Consider the following 18,402-nt stretch of genomic DNA (forward strand, 5'->3'; position numbering starts at 1 on the left):
AGACAAAAACTGGTTCACCCGAAAGACAAAACGCCAAAACACAGACTTAACAATGTGGTGTATGCTGTACAGTGCAGCGAGGAATGCCCAGACCTCTACATTGGAGAGACCAAACAGCTACTTCACAAGCGCATGGCACAACACAGAAGAGCCACCTCCACAGGACAAGACTCAGCAGTCCATCTGCATCTTAAGGATAAAGGACACTCTTTCAAGGATGCCAATGTTCACATTTTGGACAGAGAGGACAGATGGTTTGAAAGAGGAGTGAAAGAAGCCATCTATGTCCACTGTGAGCGACCATCTTTGAACAGAGGCGGTGGTTTACGACACCAACTCTCTGCCATCTACAATCCAGTTTTGAGATCCCTTCCCAGACGCCTTAACGCCCACTCACATCCTGGGCCATCTGATCTCAGGAATTCGCATGATAAGGTGGGGCCAGGTTTCACAATGAGCTCACCCGAAACCCTGGCTGATTGGGACCCACACCCAGTTTCACACCTTGGCTCAGGCGATTAGAGGATCATCAGGGGGTCCTTTTGTCCCTCTGTGGGGGGTTACTCCCACTAGGTTTATATCTGGGACTCTCCACCATTTGACCTCAGAACTGAAGAAGCTTCTCGGATGAGAGGTGAAACGTCTTCAAGTAACTTAAAGAAGTCCAGACGCTTTTCTTTGCAAGCTCCTTTGACTACGATGACCTGGATGACTGGGAACCTTCACAGACTTAAACTAAACTGGTTACCACATCACTACAATGTAATAATCTGGCAATCAATGAATGAGTCCTTTTATTCAGGCAGTGATCAATGGATGTTGCAGGTGTGCCAGCGAGAGGCCAGACTGGATAGAGAGCACTCCCTCCTGGAGGACATCACACAGCTGGAAAGACCTGTCTGTATTCACATGCTCACAAAAAATGGGTAAAAGGGGGAGAGAAAGACAAGATGAGAAAGAGGAAGAAAATAAAGAAGAAAGGAGAAGGATAGTCCTGTTAGAGGAGGATAAAAGGGGGAAATCTAGGAGCTGACAGGCACTGATTGACAGCCTGGCTCTAATGGATATCTACTCCCTTTTCAGAGCACAATCAGGTGAGGAGAGTGTGAATCATGCAGAACCCAGAGGTTCAGAGGCTACCTTCAGGTCCTGAACACAGGTACTTTCATGCAACAGAGCACAAAAGCAATGTTGGAGGGAATGAAACTTGTCCATTACAAGTCATGGTTGTACATAAGGCATTGTAAAAGGTACCTTTTAAAGTGAGCTGAATGGTTCCTAGTATTCCTGGGTTTTAGTCAGACTTCTACACAGAGATCAGTCCAGAAAAGCAATACTGCAACATCACAAATCATGCTCATGACTTCTTTTTTGGTTAGACTTCCTACTAGTATTAGATATTTAACACAAGGTATTAAAATCTAGGTCGATATGTAATCATTGATGTCACTCATGTATCTGAAATGAGTTTTAAAAATATCTGAATTGTCTGAGTCATGTCCACTTTTGAATAACTAATGTGTTCTTGTACAATCTAACAGGTCCAATTGTACACATAAGTGGGTCTGTATGGAAGACTTTTGTTGTAATGAAGAATTCCTTCTCTGCGCTCCACCTAGGCTGTCAGATGTATCCAGAGAACAGTTGCCTTTCCTCCAAGACCTCACAGTGCCCATCAATTTCTAACAGAAGAGTTTGCCCTGATGTCACAACATCGATTTTCCTTAAGCTCTCTCTCTTTGATCTGAACTGCCATGTTGCTCTCAGAAACAAACACTTGAATAATACCTGCATTTTTATATTGGATTATGTTGGTTAGTATGTTACCCACTCCCTCAAGAGGTGTGCTTATTTTTGATCACCTAATTTGCACTGCTTATGGTGGATGGCTTGCATTCATACATTTATGGATTTAAAAAAAATAGCATCCCAATAGCAGTGTGCTTGTGGCCTCTGTAATATGTACATGACTGAAAAAAATGTGGACAGTTTTAACACAGACTTTCTGTATAGTACAAAGCACTATGAGCTGCTTCCAGATATGAATTTACTTTTTAGATGAATGCCTAATGTGTTTGGAAATGTGAGATTGCTTGTAATGTGTTTATATGAGTTACACTACAGTCTCCTCAGTCAAAGGAGCTTGGAAAGAAAAGCGTCTGGACTTCTTTAAGTTACTTGAAGATGTTTCACCTCTCATCCGAGAAGCTTCTTCAGTTCTGAGGTCAAATGGTGGAGAGTCCCAGATATAAACCTAGTGGGAGTAACCCCCCACAGAGGGACAAAAGGACCCCCTGATGATCCTCTAATCGCCTGAGCCAAGGTGTGAAACTGGGCGTGGGTCCCAATCAGCCAGAGTTTCGGGTGAGTTCATTGTGAAACCTGGCCCCACCTTATCATGCGAATTCCTGAGGTCAGATGGCCCAGGATGTGAGTGGGCGTTAAGGCGTCTGGGAAGGGATCTCAAAACTGGATTGTAGATGGCAGAGAGTTGGTGTCGTAAACCCCCGCCTCTGTTCAAAGATGGTCGCTCACAGCGGACATACATTGCTTCTTTCACTCCTCTTACAAACCATCTGTCTTCTCTGTCCAAAATGTGAACATTGGCATCCTCGAAAGATTGACCTTTGTTCTTTAGGTACAGATGGACTGCTGAGTCTTGTCACATCGAGGTGGCTCTTCTGTGTTGTGCCATGCGTTTATGAAGTCCACTTCAAAAATGTCTTCAAGGAAACTTAAAGAAGTTCAGATGCTTTTCTTTCCAAGGTCCTTAGACCTTTCCAGAAGCCAAATGATAGCCTGCTTTATCCATTTAAAACATAGTTTTGATGTGTGTTTGGGATAACCGTCCTGTTCGAAAACTGAGCTGTGTCAAGTTTCAACCGTCTAGCTGTAGATTTGAGGGTAAGTTGAATCATTTGTAGGTAGTCCTCATTATTCAATCCACTTTGTGCAGTACTACTAGCAGCAAAACAGCCCCAGAGGTTTGATCCCATGATGATTGACAGCTGGCAAAATGGCCATAAAGCTCAATCTTTGACTCATGTGACCAAAATTTTTCTCCAGAAGGCATTTAGCTTGTCCATGTAAACAGTTGGAGCAGGTCCTTCTTTGTTGGTTGGCACCTTCTCATTTCATAAAAATGTAAAACACCTCACTGTGGACAATGATGCTGGTGTTCCAGTGGTTTTCAGGCTTGAGTCCTGGTGGTTCCTGGGTTGATCCTGAATAATTCTCTCATCTGAGGGTGACAACTGAGGTCTTCTCCCCGACCTTGGCAGTGTGGTGGCGACATATCTAAATAATTTGAACTGTTTAATCTGATGATCCTGGAATCTGCAGTTGTTTAGAAATGACCCAAAAAGCTCTGACCTCAACCCTATTGAGAATGTGTGTTCTACACTTAAAAGCCCGCTCTGTGCCAGGACATTTTAAAAAATATTAGCACAAATGTATGTATACTTTTGACCCCTGTGTGGATTAGAAAAGATCCAAAATAAATTCAAACTTGTGCACCCAATTCTTGTTTTTTTAAGTCATTAAACATGTATGCAATACAATCATTCCACCAAAGAAATCACCCATGATGAGTATCTATCTATCTATCTATCTATCTATCTATCTATCTATCTATCTATCTATCTATCTATCTATCTATCTATCTATCTATCTATCTATCTATCTATCTATCTATCTATCTATCTATCTATATATATATATACATATATATATATACATATATATATATATATATATATGAGAGAGAGGGCTTTGGCATATTGCTGAATATGGTAATGCTAGTAAAGTGAATTGAGAGAGATGCAGGTTTAACTTGAGTGAGAGAAACACAGAGAGAGTGTGAGAGAGCGACTGAAGGAGGGACAACAGGACTTCCAGATTCAGGAATAAGAAGAGGAAAGAGAAAGCGGCACAATAAATAGAAGAGAACGCTTGAGAAAGAGAGAGAGAGACCGAGAGAGGGAGCATACCAAAATGGTATGCGGGGGAGAGACCCTGGGTAAAAAGGGAGAGAAAGGGAGAGAGCGAGAGCAGGAGATCCAAGTGAGAGAGCTGCAGAGAGAGAGGGAGGGAGAGACAGGCTGCATGTGAGAAGCAGCGTGAGCGAGTAGAAGCAGAATAGCATTCAGCTCCTGTTCACCACAGAAGACGACTCAACAACTTAATGGCACTCTCCTGGAAAGCTGAAAACACACGGAGCCTCTTCAGTCTGCTGATGGGAGAGAGAGAAGAAGTTTGCTTTCCTCCTCCTCCTTCTCTTCCTTCTGCTTCTTTTTTAGTTTTTTTTCCTTTTTGGAAAGTGACAAGATATGGAAATGTGCAGAATGAATGATCAAGGTCTGTGAAGGAAGGAGATCTGTGTTTATTCATGAAGGATTTGAAGAGTGACTGACATTTTCCACTGAGGGCTTATGCAAGTACAAGGAGGAAAAATGTAAGGAATATTTAATTCTCTGGAGGTCTGACATTGTTCTTAGTTACAGTGAACAAGGAATACTTTCTTACTATGAGTCAAGAAATGCGAGTGAAGGAAGGAGACTGGAAAGTTAGTGACACATACTCACACATGTCAGATATCATCATGTTCATCATCCATGTCTGTCGGCTGCCGACGCACTCTCACAGGTGCAGGGATGAGTTGAGACGAGAGAGCGAGGACGCTTGAAGATTTCCACACACATTAGGAAACACGCACGTACAGCATAATGACATCTGTGCAGGAGTGTCAGCTAGGATAAACAAATTCTGAACATTCACACGTAAGTCAGGGTTTGTGTAAAACTGATAACACCAGTGTGTCATTATACTGTTTAAGAATGACCATTTCAAGGCTAGAGGATTTTTTTTATTTGTTTGTGTTCTCATACTCCTTAAAGATCATACATTAAAGACTGACTGAAAAGAAACAAAGTTACTGAATAACTGCTTCAACCAGGCCATGAAATTCTGATTTGTAACATTCCCGACTTCACATGGACCTGATATTTTTAACATGAACACAGCCTTGACTTCAAACTCCAAGGAGGAGAAACCTGCAACTGCCATCGCGCCAGCTTTGAGTGGATTCTATAATCAGAAGAGATTTTTTCTTTCCTAAATCACTGAAGACATGGGACCTAAAACAACTCTGTTCTGTTTGGGATATTTTGGGCAACGGAATACTTTTGTTTCTTTGTTTTCACAGAGCCAGATGACGGACTGTTGGCACAGTGAGGTTATTAACCAAGCGAGATATCATTTTTAAGCGTTTGGCATTGTCCTGTGAGATCAAACAGCTGCTCTTCTGGTTGCGCTGAATTCAGCAGAATGCTATTTTTGTTTCCCCGTTGTGGAGATGATTTTTTGATCCTCTGACAGTCAATCCGGGGACTTTTCTTCTTTTTTTTTATTTGACATGATGGAGCAAAGAAGTGGTAAACCATATTGAATTACAGGTTAATTGCTCGAGTGATGAACGGTGTTGTATTTATAATATTCAGAGCAACGGGAATGGAAAACAAGTGAGCGATGAACAGACTTTCCTCTTTTCTCCGCCACTCTGACCCACTTTCCAGGCAGCGGTCCTGAGCATTTATCGAGCTGACACCATGAACCTGCATGGTGGCAATGTGTCAGAGTTGATCTCTAACACTGTCACAGCCGTTACCACTCTGGGGTCTAACCCCTGGCCTCCACGCGAGGAAGGTGGCCTCCAAAGCAGCAATGCCACAAACCTGGGCTGCCAGAGGAACAACGTGGTTCATAATGGCAATGACGCACAGCTGGGGAACTGGTCTCACCATAACGTGGTGGGAGTCTACGGGTCTCAGTGTCCTCCCTTGGAGCAGCTGATGCAGAAAAACTGGGCAGCCCTGCTGATTTTAGTGGTCATCGCTGTCACGGTCATGGGCAACATCCTGGTGATCTTGGCCGTCTCCCTGGAGAAGAAGCTGCAGAACGCCACAAACTATTTCTTGATGTCACTGGCAGTAGCTGACATGCTTCTCGGCATCTTGGTCATGCCGGTTTCCATGGTGACCATTCTCTATGGTAAGCATTGAGTGACACTCATATCGGGCTTCATTAAGTTGACATTTGGTGTGTTGCTGACTCGAGTCCAGCAGGCACAGTGCTTTGTTGTTGTTGATGTGGGCTTTTTTTCTCCTCAAAGAATGAATGGTTACATGACTAATGACTAAACAAACTCCACCTGCCTGCATGTGTAAAGCTTTGTTCAACTGCAAATCATTTCTGAGACATTGGTGAGAGCAGGAAGTGAAGAAATCACATTAAATCTGACGTTTTTCTTTGCATTTTGAAAAACGTATATTTGGTTTTTAGAGAACTGCTCTTGAAAATATGTCTTATGAGGCAATCCCAGTCTGTGCATGTTAGAATTCATGCATGGCTGTGGCTTGAGGACAGATGGAGAGCAGCAGTGATGGAGGTGTTTGGTGCTGTTGTTGTGAGTGAAGTGTTTACTCCAAGTGCTACTTCAGCACGACAAGAAAGGGGCACACAGAGGTGGTGCAGAGACCAAGTTACTGCAGTCCTTCAAATCACTGTTTCACAAAAATACGGTAGCATGCAAAAGTTTGGACGTCTTCAGATTTCTGTTACTGTGATGAACATAGCATGAAGTGATCTTTAAAAGGCATAAAGTTATAGATTAAAAACTTTCTTTTTTTTTTAGAAAAAAAAGGGAGAGTGACAGTAAATACGAAGAATGTGATTCAGAAGTTTGGGGGACTCTTTAATAGAAATGACCAACTATTACCAAGTTGTGTCAGATTTACTTGTTGTGCTTGGTCACACAGTAGTCATCAGGAAAGTATTGCAGTTTTCAAATCTAACAGATCCCCATTTTCCAAGAGAATGCTATAAGAACAAAACAAAGATGTAGCTGGTCTGAGCTTGGAAAGAAAATCCTGTGTCTGGACTTCTTTAAGTTGCTTGAAGATGCATTTTGGAAACAAGTATTGTAGACTAATATAGTTAAAAGAGAACTTACTGAAAGCCATGAGAAAAATGTGGGGGAAAAACAATGCAGAATTGTTAAATATAGGGCTGATCAGTCACACTTATATATCTGTTCCAACCAGTAACACTATGAGTGAGCAAGAATGAATTGCATTAAATATCAGTGAACAGTAAAATAAATAATAAATAAAACTAAAGATTAAATTAAAATATTTTCTATAATCCATAGGTGGAAGCTGAAGGTTTTACTATGGCCCTCATAGTCACCCTGATCAAAATTTTAGAAATCTGGGGCTTTATTTCAAGACAGCTGCACATGCAAAGCCACCAAGAAATTTAAAAGAACTACAAATCTTTTGCAGGAAGGAAGAAAAGGCAAAAATCCTCCCAAACAAGAACTGAACAAATCTTAGCTGCTACAAAGCTGCAATGATTACTGAAGAGTGAGCTTCAGTAATCGTTCCCAAAGCTTTTCTTCAGACTCCTTTACTTATTTGTTACTTTAAAACTGTTCTGGAAACAGAAAGTTGTTTTCTTTAAATCAGGTATAACATGTTAATCACTGACTTATTATCTCTTCACCATGGCACCTGTTAGTGGCTGAGATAAGTGAACATTGATGGTGAGGGGTGATGTGTTAGAAGCAGGAGAAATAGGCCACATTGTGACAGTTAGATGACTGGGTCAGAGCATCTTCGTTTTCCTTTATATCATATGGAAGGCTGGGTGCATGCGCATCACTTATTTGGAGGACACCTGGCACCATTATGTACTATGGGACGAAAGAAAGCAGGTGGAGGCAGTGTGAGGCTTTGGGCAATGCTCTACTGGGAAACCTTGGGTACTTCCATCCGTGTGGATGTTATTTGACATCCACCACCATCCATTTGAGATCTCAAATCTAATTTAAGCATCTGTGGGGTGTGCTTGACAAATAATTCCGATCCTTGGAGGCCCCAACTCACGTTTTCAATGGAACAAGCAACATGGGGACCAACACAATATTAGGCAGGTGGTTATAATTTTGTGCCTGAACAATGTATATACTACCAGCAATCACATAAAGCCATAGTACTATTAGGTCAGATTCAGTTCAATTTAATTCAGTTCAGCTTTATTAATATAGCACCAAATCACTGTGGCACAGCCAAATAAAGATGTCGAGATGTGAAATGACCACAGTGAAACTCACAGTGGCTGCATGCCTGTTGTGTACTCCCAGCTCCTATTGTCTCATAACCCAAAATGAAGTTATTCAGAATTCAGAGACTGCCATTTAGCACAGCCTCTGGGTGTCTCTAGAAGTGCCTTTAAAGAAAAATGGAGACCACATAAAGGATGAGGGAGGGATGATTATCACAAAAAAAGAAGTCCAATGGCCCAATCAAGCTTTCATATTTGGGGTAAGTAGAGATGGCCTCTCTCTCCATTGTATGTAAGCTCTGCTGTCATTTCTGGTGTTTCATGTGCTGCTGATTAATGCCGCAGGAAGCTGAGTTTCCTCTACCCTCCTTCATTTTCTTTGTTGATTTGCCTCTCACTGTCCCACCATACCCAGATAACCTCTCCAAGACATACACACATACACCCACCTTGCACCGTCCTTCACTGTTGCCCATTTCCTGCTGATCCATTCTCATCTTCCTTGAGCTTCCCCGTGTCTCTGTAAATGTCACGAGCTGCTGCTCACATAAGAAGCTTTAAGCCCTAAGTAGCAAATTCATTTGCGTGAGAAGAAGTGCAGCAAATTAGTCAAAAGGAAGAGTGCTTCCAAAAGAACGACCTCCAGTGCCTATTACTCGCCTTCCCTGGTCTTTAATGAGAAGACAAAGGAACTCATTAGCCACACTGATGCAAAACAAACACACACAAAGCAATTATTTTCTCATGTTGTTACACCGTTGCAGTGATTGTGATTTGTTTACCGATTCACTGAGCAAACGCAGCTTTGTTTCAGGGTGAGAAGGCATAATGATGATATTACAAGTGATCTTATGAAATGTGATAGTGACCATGAGTGAGATTTTAAGAGGTTATTATTGATGTCAAAAAGAAGATTATAGGCGAAATCAAGTGGCGAGGTTATGGATGGTTATTAACGAGGTCACGGATGAGTTTGTGCTGCTGAACTTGTCAAGATTATATTTGTAATGGGGTCAGTAATGAAGCTAGGAGAGCCCACATTTTATTCATAATAATAAGTGAGATCACTGATAAAGCTGAACCAGTTGAGAGGCCCTTGGGCAAAAATTTATTGCGCAAGTGCCAAATTACCATTCCAGCCAAACCTCCTGTGCTGAGTCATAAACTTCTAACAGCTAAAACGGTGCAATTAATTAGAGAAAGTGTAGAAGTGAAAGAAGCCAGCTCAAGTTAAAAATGTGGGCTACTTAATTACTTTTGGCAAGTTAGACCTTTCATCAATTAGATGTGTTGCAGAAAACTCATCTAGCTAGCACCTGCTCCACCTGAATTTCACTCTACAATCTGAGAAGGTGCGGAGGTTTTCTATACATACACTGGGAAAGAAATGAATTTCTCCTTGAATACTCTACATTTATTCTCCGAGATGTGCTAAAACTTGAGTAAGTGGAATACAAATGGAGATGGCGAACATTCACCGATAAAGTTGCAGCAAGTTACAGCTTACTACCTTTTGGCAGGTATTCAGGATCTTCCATGCAAACTATAGATTACTGTGACAACCAGACACAAAGGGAAGGAAGTTTTTGATACAGCACTGTATACCTCGTTACAACCAATTTCTTGCTTGCAACTGCCAGCAACCATTCACAACCCCTAGCGTAGTGGTTGAGGACATTGTACTTTGCTCTAGTGGCTGGTAGTTACCAAGATATCACTGACCAGTGTCTAGGGCTGTGCAAATGTGGCTTTAGCAATCACTTCATATTGACTTCCACCAACGATTTGTAGCCAACTGGGGAATAAAGTTACCAGGGTTCACCAATTGGTCCCTAGGCCTGTGTGACAGTGGCCTAAGATGGTAAGCATGGTAAATAGTATACTGGCCAAGTCAGCTACTATGAGACAGAAAATGACAACAATTAGACACTTAAATACTTCAGAACGATGCATAATAGCAATAAAAAGTCAACATGACTACAGAGAGATACGTCAAAAGACACATAAACAAAAGTGATTACAGAGGTAAAAAACCACTACAAAGAGATGTAACATGACAAGTACAAAGACACAAAACAGCAACATTTAAATTGACTACAGCAGGGATAATGCAACCATAGAAGCATATGAGACAGAGCGAGCTGGACCGTAACTACAAAGAGACTAAAGCTCTCTTTAAACCACTCTCCATTGTTTTATTTTCGTTTTTTTTAATCCTGCTGTCCTGCTGCATAGAGGAGTTGGGCCTTTTTCTTGTCTGTGCTCAGGGACTCAGTCCATGGCAGCCTAGGCATGCTCACACTGTGACTGTATATGTGTTGACACTCATAGCATGGTGTCTCACAGAGATGCCAGCATAGCTGTTATTTGCCTTGATTTTGGGAGAATCGGATGTACCCAACATGAAAATGCTTTGTCTTTAAAAAAAGGCCTCCGGAAGCTTTGTGGAGCAAAAATACGTTTCTTCACTTTTTACACTGTTTTGAAATTGCATTCCTTGAATGAGCCTTGCTGAAGCAGTCAGGTTTCTCTTCAAATATACGGTTATATTACTCAGACAGGAAGCATGGCCATATATCTTATTAGGGAGTATGTTAAACATGCCACGTGCATATCAGCTTACCAGCCAAATGCTAATACTTTGTGGCTTTGGCTGGTGTGCCTGTCTTGTCTGGTCATGTTGGCAAGTGGCCAGGTGATGATTTAGAGATCCAGTTTTGCTCTACAAATCTATTTGGCTAAAACAAACACCCCAAGTGTCTTGGGAAATTGAGGATTAACATAACATTGTGGCTGTGTGAAAACTGTGGACACAGAGCTTGTTTCTCATCCATTTTACATAAAACCACAGGGGGCAAATACAGTTCTTACTGTGCAGTGCTGGTTTGCTTCTCCCCTCTTCCATGCCTTGTTTTTGTCACACGGTCCCTGGAGATGAGCTGTCAAAATATACTTGACAGACTGAAGTGCTCTCACACCTTATAAAACCCTCCTGACACTCCTCTTTAATGCTTTAAAGAGCTTGAATAACTTGGGTTTCACTTGACTAGAATTTGCACCCATGATAGTTGAAGATGTACAGTCATACATCACCTAAAACAGAAAAATAACTGTTGTTTCCTTTTAACAGATGTCTCCACCAAGTTTTAGAGATTTCTTTGGAGACATTCAGGGACTATGTTTACTCTCCCTTCAGAGATTGACTGTGTTTTGTAATATAACTTTATTTCAAAGTGAAGGTGAAAGTGTGGTTTGTTAGACTACATTGGAACTCTTTTGCTGTTCTTCACTACAAAAAGAAGCATTGGAAAACTTGCCATTGGAAAATGTCAATATTTCAAAGTGACCAAGTGTTAAAAGTTTAGGAAGCACAGAACTGGCAGCATCCTCGAGAGAGAAACTTGACTAATTGGCAAGCCTGAACACTAGACAAGGAACTTATATAAATAGAAGTAGTTGTCATGTTATTCTTTGGCCATTGTGTTCGAAGGCCAGTGTGCTCAGTTAGCAGCAGTAAAGTGCAATTCCTCCGAGACCTAATGTGGGTTCGTTAGAAGTCACATTACTTTCTCATTTTGACATCACTTGGAGTTGCAAAAAGAGCATAACTAGAGTTGTTTGACCACGTATACTTTAAGTAGGGACATGATTGCAGTCTGTCGTTATGTCCAGACTGAGATCTCTTGACAGCTACTGGATAGATTATAAAGATCTAAATACTAATCAGCGTCAGTTTCTAGCTGTTATTCTACAAACTGCATTAATTTCTCCAGCATGCTGCCATATACTTGAATCTTCAGAGCTTATATCCATATTTCATTATGTTTTGAGACTGTGTGTGCCAGGAATTTGAAAACATGATACGGAAAAAATGAGCAGTTACTAAGAAACACATGACGAATGAATACGAAACAACCTGATAATTAATGAATTCATATTAAGTGGTTCCTGAACAACACAAAATTGCAGGGAACTACAGATAATGATGAGTTACCATGGCCCAAATTTTGAAATACTTTAACAATGCATCATGAGGTAGCCTTACTTCTGTAAAACAAAGACAAAAAAGTCAGTTTTGTGTGGCACAAACCACAATCCCTCATTCATTAACTAACAGTTAAATTACTTGTTGTGACTTCCCCAGAAAGAACTCAGTGGCTGTTTGCCATATTCAAATAATGAAAGACTACTTAGTAACTACCCTGTAGAGAAGGGAAACAAGGCTTTCCTGAAGAAACTAGGCTTTATGGGAAAGTTCTCACAGGACTCACGAATTCATTCATTAAACAGCATTCAATGGCTGCTGTCATTACACAAATACCTAAATGTTGGTTTTCCATTGACATTCAATAAGGGTGTCTTCATGCATTTCCATAATCATTATTAAGTGCCACCGACATCATCTGCTGTGACATTCGTAAATAAAGGAAAAAGGACAGACGGCATCAGGAAGAAGATAGGGAAAAAGTTTCTAATACAGAAGGTGAATGGTTAGTAGGGAAATTAAATAATTACTTTTGGCTGAGTAAAACCAAAGCTTTGTCATTATCTGTAACATTGCCTCACATGTAAAGCATTATTATGAAACATGTATTTGGACTGCAGTAAATGGATTACATACTGTGGTCCTGCTGTTGTGGTCAAAACACAAGTTATACAACATCATTCAGAGGATTAGGATAGAGATATAACTGTGCAAGGCAGTTGCACATGGAGACAACATGAAGCATACCATCAGTCTGATATCATTAAGATTTGATTCGTGAACAGTTTATTGAAAGTAAAGATTATGGTTTACATCTGAAGTCATGTGTTTTTGGTGGTATGGCTCTGTTCTGGCACCTGAGCAAGCAGCAAGACCACAGATATGACATTCACTAAGTCAAATACAGCATGAACAGAGGAGCTGTGGTGAAGGTAGGTTCCAAAGTGGTTTGCAGATGTGCAGAAGAGTAGGCACCACAAATAGTGCATTCATTGAGTATCAGCTGATTCAGGTTGGCATTGAGATCAGCTGATCTCCTGGGATTGTGGCTGAGTGTCACTATATGGACTGCCAGAGGTAAGGATAGGCTTGATTTGTGAAATTATTAGTTGTATTGTATACTAAGCTAAAATCAAAATAATTATGAGCTTGCTAAGAGTTAAATTGGGCTGCAGCCCTGGATCAACCTCTCATGCTGAACTTAAATCCATTCCTGATGGACTTTTAGAAAACTTAGTTTAACTTCTCCTGGTTCTAAATCCTGCAAAGGAGGAATTAGCCATACCATCTGGCATTCACTCTTGCCTTTGACCCAAATTCCAAAAAGAAGAGATTCAGTGTAATAAATAAAAACAGAATGCAATGATTTGCAAATCCCATTGATGCTAGTTTTATTTACTATAGAACAAAGAAAATTTATAAACAATAAAGAAAGAGGTAACATCTGGGGATTGAGGAGAGCAGCTGCCAAACTTCTGGGAGAGAAATATTGTCCTGTTCTTATCCGACAGGATTCTAGCTGCTCAGCAGTCCTGGGTCTTATTTATCTGTGAATACAATCTGCAGTTTGCTGCTGTCTTGCTGAAATGGGCAAGGCTTTTTCCTGAGGTAGGATCTATATGGGAGCACTTGTTGCTCTAAAACCTGAATAAACCTTTTATCAGATGTATAAGCTGCCAGTTCTATAGGCACTGATGATGCACTGCCATGCCATCAGAGATGCAGGCTGATAATAAGTTGGATATCCCTTCTCTTCTTTAGTCTGGAAGATGCACTCAGTGAAGTTTTCCACGTTCAATCGTCCGTCCACAGAACAGTTTTCCATTTTGCTTCAGTCCATTTTAAATGAGCTTTGGCCCAGACAGGAAAGCAGCATTTCTGGATTATGTTCCGGTATGGCTTCTTCTTCAGAACTGTAACCTGCATTTGTGGACAGCACAGTGAACTGAGCCCACGCAGGGATTTCAATGACAGAATCATACCTGTTTTTAATCAACTGCCTTCTGAGTGCCTAAAGATCACAGGCATCCAATACTGTTTCTTGGCTTTGTCAGTATTAGATGATATTATGTATATGATATTCGAAGTTTTAGGATTTTATGTTGAGCAACATTATTCTGAAACGCTACCTCTCTAAGATGCTATTTTTTTTAATATCCAATCATGTTACTCACATGTCGCCAGTGAATGTATTATTTGCAAAATGTTACATTTTAACAATTCTTATTTTCCAGCCTTTTGTTACTGCATGTTGGTAATATTTTTTTATGAAATAGTGAAATGTCTCATTTTAGACATCCGATATGCTTTCTAGGTTCTATTGTGAATAAAATCTGGGTTTATGAGATTTTCAAATGATTGCTTTCTCTGTATTCTCTGTCTTCATTTTTATATCACATTTCCCATATACTGTTTCCTACCTCATAATAAATCAGAATTTATGGAACAAACTGATCACCCCAGGGCAAGTACATATCATTCGTCAATCAGCCTGTGCTGACTGATATCAAAAGATGTTGTCTGTAGAAGCATGTGTGTTTAAATGATTTAGGTGTGTTTCTGTTCAGTGTGGACTAACAAAGCTGTCCACACACTCAAACAACTTCTCAAATGGAAGCAGTGTCTCTTCTTAGCATAAAAGGCCAGCCTTCTTTCCAATTCAGTTGGTTGGTAATCAGTGCTTGTTGGTGCTAAAACACTAGTCACTGGTCATTTGGTAAATAGAGACAATAGTGAAAAACAGGCTCTGTGGGAACAGAATTTTCCAGCTTCAAGTCAATGAATGCTTGCCAGGTACTCCAGTTTGCCAACTTCTGCTCCTGCTCCTGTCTCAGTCCAACCTCTGCTGTCTGGATAATTTAATATCATATAGATTTTTAAAAATTTTTTTTTACATTTTAGCTTCAAATGCTCATTTTCTCCCTCTCATCCCTCCCTCCCACTGGGCTTTTGGGCTTGTTGATGTCTTTCCTCTTGCTTTGCAGACTTTAACGCCGCTATTCATTCATCACTTGCAGTGTTTGTTTCCTGTGTTTCTGATTTAAAAAGTTTACCTCTTAGAAGGTCTCTGGTAGAAAGAAAAACAAGCACTTCTGTATCAAAGCCACTGGATTTTGCCCGCTTGTCTTGGATGGGCAGCTGTGTAGAATGAGATTTACTTAAAAGATTAGGCTGTGTTTCTCCTGTGGATTCCCCTGTGATTCTCTGCCAAACCAAGCACTGACTCCAGATCTTGTGCATGTTACATAATTCAATGAAGGAAAAACTATAAAGCTAAAAAAGGGAATTCTTTTTTTATTTACTGTCTAGTTTTGGTAATAGAAGTCTGATGTAATATCAAATGTCACTAATATTTTTATTTATTTATTTTTTTGTTAATATGTATTAACCATTCCCACTCATGCTAACTATTAGGGGTGTTATTATATACTGATTCTGATACAGCTAAATATGCTGATTATGAAGGACAGGGAGGTAACAATACAAAAATAAAACCACGCTTAAGAATTGCAAGTAAACATATAAATAAATAAATAAATAAATAAAAGGTTAGCTACAAAGCATGTGCAATGCAAGTGAGAATGGAGCGTGAAATTCTCCAGGTAGATTTGCTTTCATGGTAATGTGGGAAAGCTAGCAGAATGTTGAACAGGAAGCAGAGGCAAAGGCAAATCTTTGATCTTCTTTCCAATGCTCCCCTGTGTTCATGAACTTTGAGGAGCAAACTAAAGGAATGAGAGTGTGAATACAAGAAATGAGTTTCTTCTTTAGGATGTCTCGATTCACCCTTCAAGACAAGGTGAAAAGCTCATACATTAAGTTTAGAGTCAAGCTCATGCTTCTTTAGATTGGAAGGATGCGGTTGGAGACCCAGGAGTAGATCCCGAGTGGGATAAAGAGATAATATAATTCATCCAGCCTGGCATTTCCCAGGATCCCCAAGGAGGAGCTGCAAGATCTGGAACCTGGACTAGCTTTCTTTTCTGATAGCGACCCAATCTTTAGGTCTTAATTAAGTCCTGCTTTGAAGCCTCGAGCTGAGCATTGACAGAGAAATCATGGGGTACTTCACATTGAAACAGTACCAATGGTACTGTTGTGGTTCTTTTCTTTCTTTCTGACTCAAATGAATTCCAAAATGTAAAATAAGACTTGAAACGTGTGACTCAAATAATAAACTCATGAGCAAAGTGTTGTCTGCAATCCCAGTGAAATGAAGCTGGTGTCCATTTTCACAATGACTCTTATGGTCTAATGGCGCCCCCTGTGTGCCATTAGAAAGAATGCAGGTTTAAAGTACTTCAGATTCGTAGAAATCCGTAGGAATACAGCTAGAAAACAGCTAGCTTAAAAACAGGCCTAAGTAAAGAATGAGCCTTTGATGCATAATATTTTTGAAAAAAATGACATAGAACATAGAATTTTCCTTTTTTTCTCTGCTACTGTGGTTAATAACAGAAGATTAGATGTTTGGACAAGCACATTAATGAACATAATGCAGGTTTTTTTTCTTGGCTATAAACCAGTTTACAGACTTTTTAGTCCATGCAGATTTGAACCATTTGACTGGGCATTCACTCTTCTGCAATAAATTGTAGAAGAGTTGTTCCTGTGTTTAAAGAACACAAACCTTATAAAAATTCATAGTTTTCCCAGAACCTTGAACTTAACCCTGTCCAGCTCCTCTGGGATGTACTAAAACACAGACTGTGAGCCAGACCCAATTGGATGTTACATTTATTAGCTACCGGAAAGGGTGTAACTAGAATAGTGCATGTCTTTACAGCAGCATAGTGATAATATTGTGATTTGTAATGATTCCCATTCAGGGAACACTTATGGCTATTGTCTTTCTTGCCTATGTTTTCGGTCTTGATTGTGTGATATTATTTCAGCAGCCTCCATATTTTTGTTCGGTTCATTGTTTTATACTTCAGCAGAGTGAGTTCATGATTCATGCAGTAAACAGCCTTATCAAGCAACAGATGAGAATACAGCTGAAGTCATTACAGGCCGGGCTGTTTGTTCTTTCACCTCATCAGGTTTTGTACCATCTACTGAAATAACACTGCAAGTGCAGCTGGGTTCTACACCATCCCGGCCCCCACACATTCAGAATCAAATGGTCCCCAAGTGTAAAAATTGAGCACTGTTATATTCTAAAAATTCTAAATCATAATAGAGGCCTCTAAAGGATGCATTGTTTATTACGTTTATGTAATGTTCAAGTGACATAAAGAACAACATTGTAACTATGACACTTAAAATAAAATAAAAATCACATTGGTCCAGATTAATCTCTAAGGGAAGTGTTGTGTTGCCCTCATAATCCATCATTTTATGCCAACCAAAGATTACTTGATTAATTGCTTAGCTAATTCACCATCTTTGTTTTACTCACTTTTTAGGCACAAATGCCCTAAAAATATGCTTATCCCAGCCTCTCATTATAAATATTTTCTTTCGGTGCAACCAGCTCACACAACCCTGAAGAGATTTGTGTCTCCTCATGGGCTCAAACCTGGCACATGTGTAAATCACTACACTACACTGAAAGTCCAAATACAAATAAAGTTAACAGCTACAACCAACATGATCACATCAACACATTATCCATTATACATACAATTATAAAATACCCTTGCTATATAAAAAGAAATCTGCTATGCAGACGATACCCAGCTTTATTTATCCATGACGCTAGATGATGCAAATCAATTAGTTAAACTGCAAGAATGTTTTAAAGACATAAAGTCCTGGACTTCCTCTAATTTCCTGCTTCTAAATTCAGACAAAACTGAGGTTATTGCTCTCCGCCCTAAATATCTCATAAAGATGTTGTCTAGCGATAATCTAAACATGTACTGGACAAAAGAACAGAATGGAATACAGGTGTACAAGAAAAATGAGCAAGCGATAGATAAAGTACAGTGGGGCAAAATAGTATTTAGTCAGCCACCGATTGTGCAAGTTCCCCCCCCCCTAAAATGATGACAGAGGTCAGTAATTTGCACCAGAGGTACACTTCAACTGTGAGAGACAGAATGTGAAAAAAAAAAATCCATGAATCCACATGGTAGGATTTGTAAAGAATTTATTCGTAAATCAGGTTGGAAAATAAGTATTTGGTCAATAACAAAAATACAACTCAATACTTTGTAACATAACCTTTGTTGGCAATAACAGAGGTCAAACGTTTACTATAGGTCTTTACCAGGTTTGCACACACAGTAGCTGGTATTTTGGCCCATTCCTCCATGCAGATCTTCTCGAGAGCAGTGATGTTTTGGGGCTGT

General features: G+C 40.1%; 1 protein-coding gene across 1 annotated transcript in view; it reads left to right on the top strand.

The window, feature by feature from the left end:
- Positions 1 to 4,059: 4,059 nt before the first annotated feature.
- The window catches only part of htr2aa (5-hydroxytryptamine (serotonin) receptor 2A, genome duplicate a), a 105,553-nt gene continuing 91,210 nt past the window's right edge, over positions 4,060 to 18,402 (top strand). The window contains exon 1 of the mRNA XM_026144172.1: positions 4,060 to 6,048. Coding sequence (XP_025999957.1) covers positions 5,607 to 6,048 — 442 coding nt within the window. The 5' untranslated portion in view covers positions 4,060 to 5,606. The remainder of the gene's footprint in view (positions 6,049 to 18,402) is intronic.

Source organism: Astatotilapia calliptera, chromosome 16 (assembly GCF_900246225.1).
Source record: "Astatotilapia calliptera chromosome 16, fAstCal1.2, whole genome shotgun sequence".
NCBI lineage: Eukaryota > Metazoa > Chordata > Actinopteri > Cichliformes > Cichlidae > Astatotilapia > Astatotilapia calliptera.